The sequence below is a fragment of the Oncorhynchus mykiss genome, chromosome 8 (genome assembly GCF_057628025.1).
Source record: "Oncorhynchus mykiss isolate SJ-2025 chromosome 8, ASM5762802v1, whole genome shotgun sequence".
Classification (NCBI taxonomy): Eukaryota; Metazoa; Chordata; class Actinopteri; order Salmoniformes; family Salmonidae; genus Oncorhynchus; species Oncorhynchus mykiss.
In genome coordinates this window covers 35,459,640-35,480,308 of record NC_143029.1, presented here as the reverse complement: position 1 = coordinate 35,480,308, position 20,669 = coordinate 35,459,640, and the positions used below count along the sequence as shown (strand labels likewise).

General features: G+C 42.1%; 1 protein-coding gene across 1 annotated transcript in view; it reads right to left on the bottom strand.

Moving 5' to 3' along the window:
• The window catches only part of LOC110529233 (MAM domain-containing glycosylphosphatidylinositol anchor protein 2), a 355,390-nt gene that overhangs the window by 169,581 nt on the left and 165,140 nt on the right, over positions 1–20,669 (bottom strand). Inside the window, exon 4 of the mRNA XM_036985374.2 lies at positions 11,848–12,044. Within this exon, the coding sequence (XP_036841269.2) occupies positions 11,848–12,044 (197 nt within the window). The remainder of the gene's footprint in view (positions 1–11,847; positions 12,045–20,669) is intronic.

The following is a 20,669-nucleotide window of genomic DNA, read 5'->3' as shown; positions in this document are numbered from 1 at the left end:
CAAGGAGACACTGCCTGGGATCTGTCTCTGTTGATGAGCTGGAAGCGTTCATTCCAATCCTGTATGTCTGTGGAGCATTCGGTGGAAAGAGCGTGTATATGCAGTATGGTGAGCTTCTGGTCATACATGTATAGGATACCATTCTTTGGAGAAACCATGACATGGGATACCTTGAGAGAGATCATGCGTTTACTGGAGAATGAGAATGCGACGCCTGGAAACGGTTGGAAGAAGTTTGTACAGAACAGCATTGCATGTTACAAACCAGGAAAGAACATCACTGTCGATGAACAATTGTTCCCTGCAAAAACTCGTTGTGGCTTTACGCAATACATTGCGAGCAAACCCGACAGGTTTGGAATTAAGTGTTGGTTAGCCACTGACATCGACACCAAATACATGCTGAATGGCTTTCCATATCTGGGAAAACATCCACGTTGGGCAGCAGGTGAGCAAGTGTCTGAGAATGTGGTGATGAGGCTTGTGGAAACTTATGTTGGCAAGGGGAGAAAAGTCACCATGGACAATTTCTTCACCGTCATTGGCGAACAAGTTGCTGGCAAATAAAGCAAGCCTAGTCGGCACCATGAACAAAGCAAGACGGGAGCTCCATCCCTCTGTGCACAATAAGGCACCTGCACAGCGATTGTACTCCACAATGGTGATGAAAGAATGACAAGACAAAACTCACACTATACCAATGCAAGACAAGAAGGAACGTTTCTGCAATGATCACCATGCATCCGACAGCTTGCAATCTATACTATTACGCACTGCAACCAAACAGAGGTATGTCAATATCACTTAATAAGCATATAGATAAACTTACACAAAAGAATCCTAATGTTTTCTATTCTTTTCTGTTTCATAGGTTGGTGTGGATATTTTGGATCCGATGTCATGGCTATACTCTGAAAGGAGGCACCAGCCCCGTTTGGCCTGTTGCTGTGTTCTATAACATGCTTGACTTGGCTGCTATTAAAGCACACCTGTTGTTCAAGCAGTGCATGAACAACACCATGCCCAGGGGAGACTTTAACACGAGTCTGGCATACAGGGCTACGTGAGAGACATACTGTATGAGGGCCAAGGCAGCAGCAAAGATTCCACGTGATCCTTTGCACGAGCCAAAGGAGAGCCTTTGCGCACAGCTCCCGGGGAGGAGACAGTGGCAGGTGGCCAGATGCACAAAGGACAGAACCCATGATACATGTGTCACCTGCAAGAGACGTGTTTGTGGGAAGTATGTCAAGCAAGTGAAAGTGGCGAATTTCTGTGTTGACTGTTAGGACAAGGGATAACCACTAAATGAAATCCAACTGATACCAATGCGTGAAAGCAAGAGCTGATAATAATTGACTGTTTTTTACTGCTCTCATATTAACGCTTATATTCATTATAATACCATTATTGTTTTTATGCTGATTTTCACCATTTATCAAGCACACTTGGAGCTTATAATAATGTTTAGGCTACTGTTTCCATCAGTGATGCGCGTTTTGCTGGCGTTCATCATTGTCGTTCGGGTATTTTGTAAAAGAAAGAAGAAATATTCTAATAGAAATAAACTGTTACCAAGTTCCAACAAATATGCGTTCTGTTTCATAGTTATAACGAAGGCACTCAACGAAAATGTTTTATTTGGTTTTTACATATTGCCTTCACTGTAACGCCTGGGGTGTAGTGGGGAAGAAGTCAGGTGCCGGAAGCAGAGAGTTCAGGGTAGCGCTAACTTTTAATGCACCACAACGGTGAACATACGCCAACCAAAACAAATGCCCCAAACACGGGGGACTTAAACAGTCCAGCAAAAAACCCAAACCAATGGACAACCGTGACAGACAGCCGTGTACACATGTGCATCGAAATAATCCCGCACAACCAGCAGGCTGGTAAATAAAGCCCAACCAATCAGCCTAAACTAAACACAGGTGAAACCAATAAACAGAAAACGAAAAACAAGGATCAGTGGCAGCTAGTAGGCCGGTGACGACGACCGCCACCCGAACAGGAAGGGGAGCCACCTTCGGTAGGAGTCGTGACATTCACTAACTTAAACTAATGAAAATATTATTTTGTTATTTGAAATGAAAAAAATATACAGTACCAGTCAAACGTTTGGACACACCGACTCATTCAAGGTTTTTCTTTCTTTTTACTATTTTCTACATTGTAGAATAATAGTGAAGATATCAAAACTATAAAATAACACATAAGCAATAATTTAGTAACCAAAAAAAAGCGTTAAACAAATCTAAATATATTTTATATTGGAGATTCTTCAAAGTAGCCACCCTTTGTCTTTATGACAGCATTGCACACTCTTGGTATTCTCTCAACCAGCTTCATGAGGTAGTTAATTTTAATTAACAGATCTGCCTTGTTAAAAGTACAATTTGTGGAATTTCTTATCTTAATACGTTTTAGCCAATCAGTTGTGTTGTGACAAGGTAGGGGGCGGCAGGTAGCCTAGTGGTTAGAGCGTTGGGCCAGTTACCGAAAGGTTGCTAGATTGAATCCCCGAGCTGACAAAGTAAAACACCTCTGCCCCTGAACAAGGCAGTGAACCCACTGTTCCGAGGCCGTCATTGTCAATAAGAATTTGCTCTTAAACTGACTTGCCTAGTTAAATAAAGGTTAAACATTTTTTTTTAAAGGGATGGTATACAGAAGATATCCCTTTTTGGTAAAAGACCATGTCCATATTATGGCACGAAGAGCTCAAATAAGCAAAGACAAATGACAGACCACAATTTCAAGAACTTTGAACGTTTCTTCAAGTGCTGTCACAAAAACTATAAAGCGCTATGACGAAAATGCCGCTCATGAGGACCGCCACAGGAAAGGAAGACCCAGAGTTACCTCTGCTGCAGAGTATAAGATTGCAGCCCAAATAAATGCTTCATAGAGTTCAAGTAACAGACACATCTCAACATCAACTGTTCAGAGGAGACTGCATGAATCAGGGCTTCGTGGTCGAATTGTGGTAAATAAACTACTACTAAAGGACACCAATAAGAAGAAGAGACTTGCTTGGACCAAGAAACACGAGCAATGGACATTAGACTGGTGTAAATCTGTTCAAATTTGAGATTTTGGGTTCCAACCGCCGTATGTTTTTGAGACGTAGAGTAGGTGAACCGGTGATCTCTTCATGTGTGGTTCCCACCGTGAAGCATGGAGGAGGAAATATGATGGTGTGGGGGTGCTTTGCTGGTGCCACTGTCAGTGATTTATTTATAATTCAGCCATGGCAAACCTTGACCCAGAAAATTCGGCCTATATCGAATCTTCCATTCCTCTCAATAAAAAAAAAAAAAGCTGTTGCGCAGCAACTCACTACCTTCCGGAAGACAAACCATGTATACAAAATGCTTCAGTCTGGTTTTAGACCCCATCATAGCACTGAGACTGCACTTGTGAAGGTGGTAAATGACCTTTTAATGGCATCAGACTGAGGCTCTGCATCTGTCCTCATGCTCCTAGACCTTAGTGCTGCTTTTGATACCATCGATCACCACATTATTTTGGAGAGATTGGAGACCCAAATTGGTCCATACGGACAAGTTCGGGCCTGGTTTAGATCTTATCTGTCAGAAAGATATCAGTTTGTCTCTGTGAATGGTTTGTCCTCTGACAAATCAACTGTAAAATTCGGTGTTCCTCAAGGTTCCGTTTTAGGACCACTATTGTTTTCACTATATATTTTACCTCTTGGGCATGTCATTCGAAAACATAATGTTAACTTTCACTGCTGGAGGCAGGGCTTTCTCCTATAGAGCTCCATTTTTATGGAATGGTCTGCCTACCCATGTGAGAGACGCAGACTCGGTCTCAACCTTTAACCTTTTGCGTGTAGAGGGGGCAGTATTTTCATTTTTGGCAAAAAAAAACATACCCATTTGAAACTGCCTATTTCTCAGCCCCAGAAACTAGAATATGCATATGATTGTCATATTAGGATAGAAAACACTCTAAAGTTTCCAAAACTGTAAAAATATTGTGTGTGAGTATAACAGAACTGATAGTGCAGGCGAAAACCTGAGGAAAATCCAATCAGGAAGTGTCTCTTATTTTGAAACCTCTCCTATGCGTGCCTATCCTCCATTTAAAGGGATATCAACCATATTCCTTTTTCTATGGCTTCCCTAGGGTGTCAAGTCTTTAGACATAGTTTCAGGCTTTTATTTTGAAAAATGAGCGCGAAAGATCACATTGGATAGGTGGGGGCTCTCCGAGTGAGTTTTACGCTACAGAGTAAAGCGGCCATTGTTTCTCGCGGTGTTTTTGAAAAACTTACACACCCGTTTGATATATTATCAAATATATATTTTAAAAACAACCTGAGGATGGATTATAAAAACGCTTGATATGTTTCTGTGGACATTATGGATATGATTTGGATTATACGTCTGCTGTGTAACTGTTGTGTAACTGGGAGTCTCGTGAGTGAAAACATCCGAAGATCATCAAAGGTAAACAATTAATTTGATTTATTTTCTGATTTTCGTTTCCTAGCTACTTAATGCTTAGTGTACATAATGTTATGCTATGCTATCGATAAATTTACACAAACGCTTGGATTGCTTTCGCTGTAAAGCATAATTTAAAAATCTGAGACGACAGGTGGATTAACAAAAGGCTAAACTGTGTTTTGCAATATTGCACTTGTGATTTCATGAATATTAATATTTTTTTGTAATATTATTTGACTGTTGCGCTATGCTATTCAGCGGTTGCTGACGGAAATGATCCCGCTAAAGGGATGGGTAGCGTCAAGAAGTTAAGTCTTTATTGAAGACTTATCTCTTCAGTAGGTCCTATGATTGAGTATAGTCTGGCCCAGGAGTGTGAAGGTGAACGGAAAGGCTCTGGAGCAACGAACCGCCCTTGCTGTCTCTGCCTGGCCGGTTCCCCTCTTTCCACTGGGATTCTCTGCCTCTAACCCTATTACAGGGCCTGAGTAGCTGGCTTACTGGTGCTCTTTCATGCTGTCCCTAGGAGGGGTGCGTCACCTGAGTGAGTTGAGTCACTGATGTGATCTTCCTGTCTGGGTTGGCGCCCCCCCTTGGGTTGGGCCGTGGCGGAGATATTTGTGGGCTATACTCGGCCTTGTCTTAGGATGGTAGGTTGGTGGTTGAAGATATCCCTTTAGTGGTGTGGGGGCTATGCTTTGGCAAAGTGGGTGGGGTTATATCCTTCCTGTTTGGCCCTGTCCGGGGATATCATCGGATGGGGCCACAGTGTCTCCTGGCCCCTCCTGTCTCCAGTATTTATGTTGCAGTAGTTTGCGCCGGGGGGCTATGGTCAGTTTGTTAGATCTGGAGTACTTCTCCTGTCTTATCCAGTGTCCTGTGTGAAATTAAGTATGCTCTCTCTAATTCTCCCTAGGACCATGCCTCAGTACTACCTGGCATGATGACTCCTTGCTGTCTGTCCCCAGTCCACCTGGCCGTGCTGCTGCTCCAGTTTAAACTGTTCTGCCTGCGGCTATGGAATCCTGACCTGTTCACCGGACGTGCTACCTGTCCCAGACCTGCTGTTTTCAACTCTCTAGAGACAGCAAGAGCTGTAGAGATACTCTTAATGATCGGCTATGAAAAGCCAACTGACATTTACTCCTGAGGTGCTGACTTGCTGCACCCTCGACAACTATTGTGATTATTATTATTTGACCATGCTGGTCATTTATGAACATTTGAACATCTTGGCCATGTTCTGTTATAATCTCCACCCGGCACAGCCAGAAGAGGACTGGCCACCCCTCATAGCCTGGTTCCTTTCTAGGTTTCTTCCTAGGTTTTGGCCTTTCTAGGGAGTTTATCCTAGCCACCGTGCTTCTACACCTGCATTGCTTGCTGTTTGGGGTTTTAGGCCGGGTTTCTGTACAGCACTTTGAGATATCAGCTGATGTACGAAGGGCTATATAAATACATTTGATTTGATGGTAGGCATGCTGGTTAACTTCTTTGGGGTAGGGGGCAGTATTGGGTAGCTTGGATGAAAAACGTGCCCAAATTAAGTTGCCTGCTTCTCAGCCGTAAAAGCTAGAATATGCATATAATTAGTACATTTGGATTGAAACACTCTGAAGTTTCTAAAATGGTTTGAATGGTGTGTGTGAGTATAACAGAACTCATATGGCAGGCAAAAACCAGAGAAAAATCCAACCAGGAAGTGGGAAATCTGAGGTTTGTAGTTTTTCAACTCGGCCCCAATTGAAGATACAGTGGGATATTAGTTATGTTTCACTTCCCAAGGCTTCCACTAGATGTCAACAGTATTTAGAACCTGTTTTGAGGATTCTACTCTAAAGGATGGGCTCATAAGAGCTCTTTGAATGAGTGGTCTTGCAGAATGCCACAGCCTCGGTCTGGCGCGCTCATGTGAAAGGTAGCTACGTTCCACTTCATTTGTACAGACAAAGGAATTGTCCGGTTGGAACATTAATGAAGTTTTATGTTAACAACATCCTAAAGATTGATTCCATACTTAGTTTGGCATGTTTCTACGGGCTGTAACGGAACTTTTTTAACCTTTCGTCCGATGTTTGGCACGACCTGAACACGCTTTTGGGATTTGTTTACCAAACACCCTAACAAAAGAAGATATTTGGACATAACTGATGGACATTATCGAACAAATCAAACATTTATGGTGGAACTGGGATTCCTGGGAGTGCATTCTGATGAAGATCATCAAAGGTTAGTGAATATTTCAAATGCTATTTCTGAGTAATGTTGACTACCCAATATTGCGGGTTTCTTTTTGGCTGCTTTGTTGTCTAAAGGCTACACAGATTATTGCATGGTTGGCTTTCTCCGTAAAGTTTTTTTGAAATCTGACACAGCGGTTGTATTAAGGAGAAGTTCATCTAAAGTTCCATGTATAATAGTCGTATCTTTATCAATGTTTATTATGAGTATTTCTGTAAATTGATGTGGCTCTCTGCACAATCACCGCATGTTTTAGAACTACTGAACGTAACGCGCCAGATTTTTTTATATAAATATGAACTTTATCAAACAAAGCATACATGTATTGTGTAACATGAAGTCCTAGAAGTGTAATCTGATGAAGATCATCAAAGGTTAGTGATTCATTTTATCTCTATTTCTGCTTTTTGTGACTCCTCTCTTTGGCTGGAAAAATGGCTGTGTTTTTCTGTGTTTTGGTGGTGACCGAACATAATCGTTTGTCGTGCTTTCGCTGTAAATCCTTTTTGAAATCACACACTGTGGATGGATTAACGAGAATTGTATCTTTAAAATGGTGTAAAATACTTGTATTCTTGCGGAATTTTAATTGTGAGATTTTTGTTGTTTTGAATTTGTTGCCCTGCACTTTCACTGGCTGTTGCGGAGGGGTTCCACAGGTTATGGCACACTTAACCAGCATGTCTACCACAGCATTCTGTAGCGATAAGGCATGTTTTTCAACAGTACAATGATCCAACACACCTCCAGGCTCTTTAAGGGCTATTTGACAAAGAAGGAGAGTGATGGAGTGCTGCATCAGGTGACCTGGCTTCCACAATCACCCAGGCTCAACCAAATTGAGATGGTTTGGGATAAGTTGGACCGCAGAGTGAAGGAAAAGCAGCCAAAAAGTGCTCAGCATATGTGGGAACTCCTTCAAGACTGATGGAAAAACATTCCAGGTGAAGCTGGTTGAGAGAATGCCAAGAGTGTGCAAAGCTGTCATAAAGGCAAAGGGTGGCTACTTTAAAGAATATAACATGTTTTTTGATTTGTTTAACACTTTTTTGATTACTACATATGCATTATTTCATAGTTTTGATGTCTTCACTATTATTCTACAATGTAGAAAATAGTAAAAATAAAGAAAAAGCCTTGAATGAGTAGGTGTGTCCAAACTCTTGAATGGTACTGTATATTCTAATGTTACCTAAATTTTAAAACACATTCATGAACACAAACAAATTATTATTTTAGTGATAGCATATATGAAATGTATTAATACACTGTTACAATGTTGTAGTCAGAATGACTGCTCATTAGTTTGAAGGGGAATCCCTCGAGGCCCAGCAGTTCTAATGTTAAAAAAATAAGTAAAATGGAACAGGACAATCTAATGGTCAGAACCTGGTAACATTAAGATGTAGGATCGGACATAAAGTTGAAGTCGGAAGTTTGCATACACCTTAGCCAAATACATTTAAACTCAGTGTTTCACAATTCCTGACATTTAATCCAAGAAAAAAATCCCTGTTTTAGGTCAGTTAGGATCACCAATTTATTTTAAGAATGTGAAATGTCAGAATAATAGTAGAGAGAATGATTTATTTCAGCTTTTTATTTCTTTCATCACATTCCCAGTGGGTCAGAAGTTTACATACACTCAATTAGTATTTGGTAGCATTGCCTTTAAATAGTTTAACTGGGGTCAAATATTTTGGTTAGCCAAACACAAGCTACAAGCTTCCCACAATAAATTGGGATAATTTTGGCCCATTCCTCCTGACAGAGCTGGTGTAACTGAATCAGGTTTGCTGGCATCCTTGCTCGCACACGCTTTTTCAGTTCTGCCCACAAATTGTCTATATGATTGAGGTCAGGGCTTTGTGATGGCCACTCCAAGATCTTGACTTTGTTGTCCTTAAGCCATTTTGCCACAACTTTGGAAGTATGCTTGGCGTCATTGTCCATTTGGAAGACCCATTTGCGACCAAGCTTGAACTTCCTGACTGATGTCTTGAGATGTTGGTTCAATATATCCACATAATTTTCCAGCCTCGTGATGCCATCTATTTTGTGAAGTGCACCAGTCCCTCCTGCAGCAAAGCACCCCCACAACATGATATTGCCACCCCCGTGTTTCACGGTTGGGATGGTGTTCTTCGGGTTGCAAGCCTCCCCCGTTTTCCTCCAAACATAACGATGGCCATCATGGCCAAACAGTTCTATTTTTGTTTCATCAGACCAGAGCACATTTCTCCAAAAAGTATGATCTTTGTCCCCTTGTGCAGTTGCAAACCGTACTCGTACTTTTTTATGGCGGTTTCAGAGCAGTGGCTTCTTCCTTGCTGAGCCGCCTTGCAGGTTATGTCGATATAGGACTCATTTTACTGTGGATATAGATAATTTTATACCTGTTGCCTCCAGCATATTCACAAAGTCCTTTGCTGTTGTTCTGGGATTTATTTGTACTTTTCGCACCAAAATACATTCTACTCTAGGAGACAGAACGTGTCTCCTTCCTGAGCGGTATGACGGCTGCATGGTCCCATGGTGTTTATACTTCCTTACTATTGTTTGTACAGATGAAAGTGTTACCTTCAGGCATTTGGAAATTGTTCCCAAGGATGAATCAGACTTGTGGAGGTCTACAATTATTTTTCTGATGTCTTGACTGATTTCTTTTGTTTTTCGCATGATATCAAGCAAAGAGGCACTGAGTCTGAAGGTAGGCCTTGAAATACATCCACAGGTCCACCTCCAATTGACTCAAATGATGTCAATTAGCCTATCAGAAGCTTCTAAAGCCATGACATCATTTTTTTGAATTTTCCAAGCTGTTTAAAGGCACAGTCAACTTAGTGTATGTAAACTTCTGACCCACTGGAATTGTGATACAGTGAATTACAAGTGAAATAATCTGTCTTTAAACCAATGTGTGAAAAATGACTTGTGTTATGCACAAAGTAGATGTCCTAATTGACTTACCAAAACTATAGTTTGTTAACAAGAAATGTGTGGAGTGGTTGAAAAACAACATTTAATGACTCCAACATAAGTGTATGTACATTTTCAAATTCAACTGTAAACATAATTTCAATGACTAATTTCTATGAACAGTGGGGGGTGGGGGAGGTCACCAAATTAACTGGGAATACATTACATAGGATGAAGAAACAAAAGTCCGAGCTGCAGCTCCATACTACTTGTCGGACATAGACATGCTGGGGTGGGATTGGGTCCAAGGGTGGCTTTTGAACATTTCTTTGGATTCCTCATGTCTAATTCATTGTTAGAAAAAAGTTTGGCCCATGTCGGATGTTAGGTACCACATTTATTTAATATTAGCTGAATCTTATAAATTAAAGTGGCCATCAATTAGCTTAATTTCTCAGAGATCTAATTATATTTCAACAAAATAATGTTGCAGGAATGCTACTCATCTGTTTCTAACAGAAACCATTTCAGGAAAATCTGCGATAGTTGGTGTCTAAATTATGTTTCTTCGAACCTCCACGAAGACCAAGCTCTGTGATGGGATGTGATAAAGAGTCTTTAATCTCCTTCCTATCCACCAAGGGGTCAGATTACGACTTCAGTCAACCTGGCACATCAGTCCTCACTAGCCACAATCACAGTCCACAGAAATCCCAGTCACAGTCCTCACAAACCATAATCACTCATCTCTTTCATTCCCCCCAATGATCATCATCATCATATTGCATGACATTTATACGTTAATTGTATTTGATTGGGGATGGACTCAGTCTGTGGATGCAGTCGTATTACCTCCTCCTCTCTGGCTTTGGCTGATAGTGGAAGATGTATTTGGTGGGAATGATGATTCAGAGGCCAGTTTAACACAGTGGGAAACAAATAGGAACACATATCTATTTGGAAGACAAGGGGGTGGAGAGAGGGAGAGAGAGGGATAAAGGGGGTTGGAGGAAGGAATGGAGTAGGTGGGAGAGATATAAGGGATTGGTGAGAGGGATGGACAAGGATGTGAAAGAGGTTAATGAAAAGGATGGAGAAAAGACATATGGAGGATGGATGAAAGATTAAGGGTTGTGTGAGAAATGTAACAGATTGGAGGGAACCATGAAAAGATGGATGAAGGACAGAGAGATGGTTAGATGGAGGAATTAAGAAAAGGGACTTGCAGGAGCAATTATGATTAAGTGCCTTGCTCAAGGGCACATCAACAATCAGCTTGGGGTTTCAAACAAGCAACCTTTCCGTTACTGGCCCAATGCTCTTAAACGCTAGGCTAACTGCCGCCCCCAGAGATGATTGAATGGATGAAGAGACTGCTTGATTGTTGGTCTGGGTGTACAGACACACAGCTGTGTGATCAACACACCCACGGCCGAAAAGCTTTCAACAGCGACCTCAACAAGACCTGGTCACAGTGTTCTAGAATGACCTCCCAACACAAGTTAACACCATCCCCCTCTGCTCTCCACCCATAACACCATCCCTCTCTCCTCTCTTAACCTTCGCCAGAGAGAAACGGTAAGCTGGTATTTAGCAATGGGGGGAAAAAACACGGTGGCTTCAAACGCGTCCCCTGATCTTTCTGTTCTTATGCTCGCCACGGGGAATAAGGCAGGGAAGAGGGGTAGGCAGAGAAGGGAGATCGGGAGGGAGCCCTCAATGAAAGCGTGTCACTTCCTGGCTAATTACCAGGCCACATTCCCATGCTGGGTTTGAAATGCCACGCCTGTGTTTTATCTCTGCTCTGTACAAACGCTTGGTGGGCTGAGGGAAGGAAGTATGGAGGGAAGAGAGAGAAGGGAAGAGGAAAGAAAAATAGGGAAAAGAAGAGGTGCACTAGGAGGGGAGAGGAAAATTAGGGAACTGGAGACTCAGAAGGGCAGCCGACTACTGTACCTCAGGCTCGCTTGCTTATATCATCTATGATAGTGCACTCTGTCTGTTGCTCTCTCTCCTACCTCTTTCTGTCTCTTTGTCTCTCATTCTCATTCCCTCTTTTTCCCATAGCAGTCTCTGGGGACACACTTATTTATATAAATATATATCAGCCCACCCAGGGGTCACCGCACTCAGAGTCTATAGTATATTGAGATCTCTACATAAACCCCACTCTGATATACAGAAATTGTATAGTATATTGCCTCCCCCTTACCTGTGTGAAGAATGGTTCGTAGATCTCCACTCCCTTGTCGGAGCCTTGTGAGAGGACGTCTCGTCCGCGGTGCCAGCTGTAGCGGACTGGGGGGTTGGAGTTGGCCACGCAGCGTAGGAACACTGTCCTCTCGTAATAAAACTGTTCTTTAGCCTCTCCTACACTCTGGTGCACCGTCACTAAAGGGTCATCCAGGTCTGGAGACAGAGAGGAACAGAGGAAGAGGAGAGGTAAATCCATTGATGAAACAATGAATCAATGAATGAATCAGTCCATCATGCATTCAGATGTACGACTGACTAGGTTGCCCCCCTTTCCCTAAAAATCCACCGTGCAAGTAATGAATCCATTGAGAAATCAATTGAATGGCTACCTAACCAATATGACATTTGTATTATTGATAATTAACACGCATATCATACTTTATTCAAAAAATCAATCAAATAAATAAAATCAATCAAATAAATAATCAATCAAACGGTTCCATTACCATAAACAAGAAAGACACATTCAACATAAATGTAGTCGTATTGCATATCTGTCACCTGCAGGCAGCCTAATACAGTGCCTTGCGAAAGTATTCGGCCCCCTTGAACTTTGCCACATTTCAGGCTTCAAACATAAAGATATAAAACTGTATTTTTTTGTGAAGAATCAACAACGAGTGGGACACAATCATGAAGTGGAACGACATTTATTGGATATTTAAAACTTTTTTAACAAATCAAAAACTGAAAAATTGGGCGTGCAAAATTATTCAGCCCCTTTACTTTCAGTGCAGCAAACTCTCTCCAGAAGTTCAGTGAGGATCTCTGAATGATCCAATGTTGACCTAAATGACTAATGATGATAAATACAATCCACCTGTGTGTAATCAAGTCTCCGTATAAATGCACCTGCACTGTGATAGTCTCAGAGGTCCGTTAAAAGCGCAGAGAGCATCATGAAGAACAAGGAACACACCAGGCAGGTCCGAGATACTGTTGTGAAGAAGTTTAAAGCCGGATTTGGATACAAAAAGATTTCCCAAGCTTTAAACATCCCAAGGAGCACTGTGCAAGCGATAATATTGAAATGGAAGGAGTATCAGACCACTGCAAATCTACCAAGACCTGGCCGTCCCTCTAAACTTTCAGCTCATACAAGGAGAAGACTGATCAGAGATGCAGCCAAGAGGCCCATGATCACTCTGGATGAACTGCAGAGATCTACAGCTGAGGTGGGAGACTCTGTCCATAGGACAACAATCAGTCGTATATTGCACAAATCTGGCCTTTATGGAAGAGTGGCAAGAAAAAAGCCATTTCTTAAAGATATCCATAAAAAGTGTTGTTTAAAGTTTGCCACAAGCCACCTGGGAGACACACCAAACATGTGGAAGAAGGTGCTCTGGTCAGATGAAACCAAAATTGAACTTTTTGGCAACAATGCAAAACGTTATGTTTGGCGTAAAAGCAACACAGCTGAACACACCATCCCCACTGTCAAACATAGTGGTGGCAGCATCATGGTTTGGGCCTGCTTTTCTTCAGCAGGGACAGGGAAGATGGTTAAAATTGATTGGAAGATGAATGGAGCCAAATACAGGACCATTCTGGAAGAAAACCTGATGGAGTCTGCAAAAGACCTGAGACTGGGACAGAGATTTGTCTTCCAACAAGACAATGATCCAAAACATAAAGCAAAATCTACAATGGAATGGTTCAAAAATAAACAGATCCAGGTGTTAGAATGGCCAAGTCAAAGTCCAGACCTGAATCCAATCAAGAATCTGTGGAAAGAACTGAAAACTGCTGTTCACAAATGCTCTCCATCCAACCTCACTGAGCTCAAGCTGTTTTGCAAGGAGGAATGGGAAAAAAATTCAGTCTCTCGATGTGCAAAACTGATAGAGACATACCCCAAGCGACTTACAGCTGTAATCGCAGCAAAAGGTGGCGCTACAAAGTATTAACTTAAGGGGGCTGAATAATTTTGCACGCCCAATTTTTCAGTTTTTGATTTGTTAAAAAAGTTTTAAATATCCAATAAATGTCGTTCCACTTCATGATTGTGTCCCACTTGTTGTTGATTCTTCACAAAAAAATACAGTTTTATATCTTTATGTTTGAAGCCTGAAATGTGGCAAAAGGTCGCAAAGTTCAAGGGGGCCGAATACTTTCGCAAGGCACTGTAGAGGTGAAAAGTGGGGGAAAGAGTAAGACAAGCTCGACAGTGAAACAGAGGCCCAAACACGCACGCACACACCCAGGCTGCACACACAGACTCTCAGATCTCCGGCCGCCACATGAACCCCAGAATCAATACATCCCCTTGACTTTCCTAATCGGTGAGCTAGCATGCACATCCTTCAACGTGAAAGTCCTGTAAGAGACAGACATGGGAAAGGGCCGCACATTTTTTTTTCTCTAATATCCTGCGCAAACACTTCCCTGATGCGCATCCCTCTTTTAAGATACTATTTAGTTGCCCTCTTGTCCATAACAGGAGACCAGTAAATGAATATCGCTGTTTCCTCGCTCCCATTTCCCAACACATCAGAGGGAAGTTTTCCCCATCTGTCTGACAGTTAGCTATTTGAGCAAAATCGCTCGCCGTTGATTAAAACGGATTCAAAGTTAATCATCTCACTCGCCTGACGATTAAAGCCTTTGGCAAATGGGTGTTCATCATAACTCTGTCTGTCTTTTAGCATGCTAATGCTCACCTTTTTAAGATCATGTCAATGAAACGTAAAGGGGGCTAGTCCATTTCCCCTTTTCATCTCCCTCTGAGATGCAATCAGTATCTCAACGCAAGCGAACAGGCAATTTAAATGGAATTGATTAAGGAAAAACCAATGCACGTTATCCCCTCATGCTAAAATACCCTAAACGATTACGGATGACCTTATGTGCTTATCTCTCAATCTCAATCTCCATGTACAACTATTTTCATTCCACTGCTTAAACGTTTGCTGAGAAAACGATATTAGGCATTGAATTGGAGAGGTTAATCAATGGACGCATGCCTTGAATTCAGACTGTCAGTATCGTCCTGTCCTCCCTCGGAGTTAAACCCCAGGACCTATTTAGGGAGCATGCTGGCCGCACCGCACACACCAGGGTTTTTTTCTGGAACAAAAATGGGTTTCGGTGGTGGGCATGGCAGGGCGCGTGGAAAAGGGGAAGGTCAGTGGTCGGCCCAGGCTACATTTGAGGCCCTAATCTTGGTGGTGTAGTAAAAATGTTGAATTTTTAAGCAAATTTTCTACAATTCTACAAATTTTGCCATGGAGCTGAAAGACATTTATGCAGTTTAAAAGCAAATTTCCTGCAATTCTACACATTTTGCCATGCAGCTAAGATAAAATGTTGCAGTTTTAAAGCTAATTTCCTGCGATTCTATGCATTTTACCATGGCTAATGCTGTGTTTGCCATGGCTAATTCATTGTTTTTTAATTCATTTCTATATATCTGGTTTTAGTCATTTAAGTTTACATTTCAAGAGTTTTTCCATCCCAAAAATTAATTAACTCCAAAAATATTATTATTATTATTTATTTTTTACACGGTTTGGCCCAAGGATTACAGTGGCAGAAAAATCCCTGCACACAGACACGGACCAGAATGCTGATTCCTCAGTTACATGCTCTAGCCTACAGCACCTTAATCAAACCCCAGCAGTGGTCAATACTTCATCCAAAAGCCATTACATTACTCTCTGTGTGTGTGTGTGTGTGTGTGTGTGTGTGTGTGTGTGTGTGTGTGTGTGTGTGTGTGTGTCATTACATTACAGAGGCTCAGCTCAGGTATGGGCAGCAATTATCTCTGGGAGAAGAGAGACTGACAGCCATGCCGAGGAAAAGACAGAGCGATTGACTGCAAACGTTTTGGCTGTGCACATTACTCTAAATAAATACACTGATTCATTATGTAGAAGAAGGGAGGATGGCGTTGGTATTTGTGTGAGTGTGCGTGTGTGTGTGTGGGGTGTGTATTCACACGTGTGTAGGTATGCAAGCTTGTGTGTGCGTGTATGTGTGTTTGTGTATGAATCCCACATCTTATCTCCAGCTCTTCCCTGGTTCCCCTCCACTCAATTTAGGGAGTGTGACGGAAAGGCAGTGATTCAGAAGGAGACGTATCGTATCTACCCTGGGATGGATACACGTGTCTCTGAATGCACAATCTGATTGGGGCTTGTCAACTATCCTGTTAATGAGAGCGGGGGTAGCTAGTAGATGTGTATATGTGTGTGTGTGTGTGTGTGTGTGTGTGTGTGTGTGTGTGTGTGTGTGTGTGTGTGACAGACGGACAATTTGGGAGGGGAGGCGGAACTATTTATAATCAAATGTATGCACGGAGGAAGTGGATTGATGCTAGGAGCACAGTGTGGAGAGATAAATATGAATATATGGAAATGTACGCACTGGATAAAAATTGGATGAATTTCAAACAAAATTCCACCTTCACCATCCGTCCTCTCTCTCTCTGCTGTGAGGATGTTACTTTGCATGTCGCTCTTGTGCAATTTCCTTCAGGAGTCACGCTCTGATGATTGTGAAGCTTAATGTACAGAGCCCAGAAGAGGTGTGTGTGCATGCGTGTGTGTGTGTGTGTGTGAACACTGTGGTATAGGCTCCGCTACAGAGTTGTTAGGGTTTGTAATTGCAGGTTTAACGGGTGGTTCCCAGGCAAGTAAATCTGTCCATGTACAGCTCAAAGCTCCGTGGCACCAAGTGAACCTTTTATTACGTCACCGGCCGCTCTCACTCCCACTAAGCACATAGTCTTGACCAGAGTCGCAACACAATGTCTTCCTGTTTCAGATGCAAGTGAGTGAGAGAGAGAGAGAGAGAGAGAGAGAGAGAGAGAGAGAGAGAGAGAGAGACGGGAAGAAAGTGAAAGTGAAGAGAGAGCGAGAGAGAGAGACAGGGGAAGAAAGTGAAAGAGAGAGAGAGAGACAGGGGAAGAAAGTGAAAGAGAGAGAGAGAGACACGGGAAGAAAGTGAAAGAGGGAAAGAGAGAGACGGGAAGAAAGTGAAAGAGAGAGAGAGAGACAGGGGAAGAAAGTGAAAGAGGGAAAGAGAGAGACAGGGGAAGAAAGTGAAAGAGGGAAAGAGAGAGACAGGGGAAGAAAGTGAAAAAGGGAAAGAGAGAGACAGGGGAAGAAAGTGAAAGAGGGAAAGAGAGAGACAGAGCTAGAAAGTGGGCAAGAGGGAAAGACACAGACAGACAGACAGACAGACAGACAGACAGACAGACAGACAGACAGACAGACAGACAGACAGACAGAATGGAGTGGGTGGTGATGGCATGTCATATCGTTTACTCAAGCACTGTACATTAGATATGACAAATGAGTCATACAAACTCTTCTGCAGGCAGGGACCATGGAGCATGTTAATGATGGCGGTTCTCTAGTGGAGGTCCACATTAAATTACAAGGATGCTAGTGTACACTTCATACTTCATGCTTTCACGACTATCTGGTTGATTTCATCAGTACTACAGTACAGTAGATTACTTTGGTAATAGTCATTGAGAAACTAGAACACAGACATTGGATGCTAGCTATTCAAGATGAATATGAAAAAACAATTCTATTTACCGAAATATTGTGTTTGTCAAATGGGCTGACTAGAAGGTTTGTATTAAAAGAGAAAGCATAAAGACTAAAGCAGACAATTATCACTTCAAAACCTGAAACACATTTTCTTTCATGTCCATTCTCCCGAAGATACACACACATCTCTCTCCCACCCCCCTCTCTCTATCCCCCTGTCTCTTTCTCCCTCCACACCTCTTTTTCCCTCTCTATCTCCCTCCCTCCTTCTCTCAATCTAATCTGCACCAGTCATTTGGAAGGGAGAGAGAGACAGAAAGAGAGAGAGAGATCAGAACACCCATGAGGCTTTGAGTCCGTCAGCCCATCGTGTCAGAGGGCTGTGGATTAATTTCACCCTGTTGCCGTGGCACTAATCATTTATCCCAGGTTGATTACAATGCGGTGCCAATCGACCTCCCTCAAACTGTTGTGTTTATCCTTCCACGGGTAGAAATATTCTCATTATGTCTAAGATAAGCAATTTGCTTTCAATCTCTGCTAAGAGAAAGGGAAGGAGAAAGGGGGGGGGGGGAACGTGCAAATTGCAGGCATCCAGATGCCGGGTTAATGAGGTGGTAGATCCAGTGGCTGTCTACTGCAATCATCCCCTCAGTATGGGGCGGAGCGTCCTCTGCTCTCATTGCAAGGGGATATTTTGGTGGATGGTGGAGCGAGAGAGAGTCGTGGATGAGTGTTATCAGTGAGAGCAGCTATTACCTGGCAAAAAGCCCTAATGCTCTGAAGCAGGGCCTCTTCCTTCCCCCTCTCTCCCATCCTTTAACACTGAGGCCTAAAAGCAGTTCCTAAACGTGCCTAGCTACCCTTCTTTAAAGGTCCAATGCAGTCCTTTTTAACTCAATGTCAAATCATTTCTCGCTAACAATTAAGTACCTTACTGTGATTGTTTTAATTAAAAATGTCCACAAAAAAAAGAAAGACATTTTTAACTCAATATAAAATAATTTATGGGTAACAATTACGTACCTTACTGTGATTGTTTTCAATTAAAATGGCAACAAAAAAAAGAAACAGACATTTTTATCTCAATATAAAGTAATTTCTGGGTAACAATTATGTACCTTCAATTAAAATGGCAAAAATTAGTTTAAAAAAATAGTTATTTGCAAGGAGCAATTTTCAAGCAAGAACTAGGACTGTGTGGGTGTGGTCTGAGTTGGGAGGGTAAAACTAAAAACTAGCTGTTATTGGCAGAGAGGTTTGGAACTCTCTTATTATTGGTATATTAATAGCTTGTTTTCAGTGCAGTCAAAAATTTGATTTTCCTGTATTCTATATACACTGAGTGCACAAAACATTAAGACCTTCCTGATATTGAGCTGCACTCCTCCCCTCTTTTGCCCTCAGAACAGCCTAAATTTGTCTCAGCATGGCCTCTGCAACGTGTAGAGCTTCCACAGGGATGCTGGCCTATGTTGACTCCAATGCTTCTCACAGTTGTGTCAATTTGGCTGGATGTCCTTTGGGTGGTGGACAATTCTTGATACACACGGGAAACTGTTGAGCGGGGAAAAACCTAGCAGCATTGCAGTTTTTGACATAAACCAGTGAGCCTAGCACCTAATACCATACCCCATTCAAAGGCACTTAAATACACTACATGGCCAAAAGGTATGTGGACACCTCTTCAAATTTTCCATGGCCAAGCAGCCGCAACAAGCCTAAGATCACCATGCGCAATGCTAAGCGTCGGCTGGAGTGGTGTCAACCTCGCCGCCATTGGACTCTGGAGCAGTGGAAACGCGTTCTCTGGAGTGATGAATCACTCTTCACCCGACGGACTAATCTGGGTTTGGCGGATGCCAGGAGAAGGTTACCTGCCGAATGCATAGTGCCAACTGTAAATTTTGTTGATACTACTGCAATGTTGGAGCTAGGAACACAAGCATTTCGCTACACCCGCAATAACATCTACTAAATATGTGACCAATAGAATTGCATTATATTTCATTTGATTTGATCTTGTAGCTGAATGGAAGCAAGTCCCCGTAGAAATGTTCCAACTTCTAGTGGAAAGCCTTCCCAGAAGAGTGGAGGCTGTTATAGCAGCAACTCCACATTAATGCCCATGATTTTGGAATGAGACGAGCAGGTATCCACATACTTTTGGTCATGTAGTGTATTTTGTCTTGCCCATACACAATCCATGTCTCAATTGTCTCAAGGCTTGAAATCCTTCTTTAACCCGTCTCCTCCCCTTCATCTAGTGGGGTGGCGGGTAGCCTAGTGGTTAGAGCGTTGGGCCAGTAACCGAAACGTTGCTAGATAGAATCGCCAAGCTGACAAGGTAAAACTCTGTAATTCTGCCCCTGAACAAGGCAGTTAACCCTCTGTTTCTAGGCTATCATTGTAAATAAGAATTTGTTCTTAACTGACTTACCTAGTTAAATAAAGGTTAAAAAAAAATAAAAAATTATAATCTAAAAATCTACACTGATTGAAGTGGATTTAACAAGTGACATCAATAAGGGATCATAGCTTTCACCTGGATTCACATGGTCAGTTTATGTCACGGAAAGAGCAGGTTACCTTAACGTTTGGTACACTCAGTGTATATTCCCACAGTATGAGGTTGGAATAAAACTGTGAAATTGTGAAAATTATGATAATAGCCCTTTTAGTGTAATGAGAGCTGTTTGAAAATACCTAAAAATGCTAGTTTTGGTGGGATGTTTTTTAAAAAAATGTTTATGGTAGAAAATAAACAAAAATTAGTTATTAGTCATGATAAGGTGGCCCACTCTATCAGATTGAGTAACAACAAAAAACACATTATTACTACAAACATACTCCCCCAACTCATTTCTGCCTACACCCCTGCTAGGAGGCCATCAAAATCTTGTGGCCATTGCTCCTTTGTCTCTTACGTGTCCCACTGTTTGCATTGTGTGTTTGTTTCACACCTCTGTGTGAGGCACTCTGCAGACAGTGTCCAGACAGTGTCCAGACAGTGTCCAGACAGTTACAACACCCCTGGCCTGTTACGTATGTCCAGTGGGGAAGGGGATCCTACTGAAGGAGTTTTAGGCTGGGTGTTTTCCAATTTTAGGCTGGGTGTTTTCTTTTAGTAGATTGCTTTTACATTACAGTAATGTGGTTTTGTCAAATGAGTCAACTGTATCTTACAGCAGCATGGATCCCTTTATATCCCTTTATTGTATTCCCCACAGAGGGGATGATGACATTTGGGAGCAAACCACCCCATGGAAAGAAC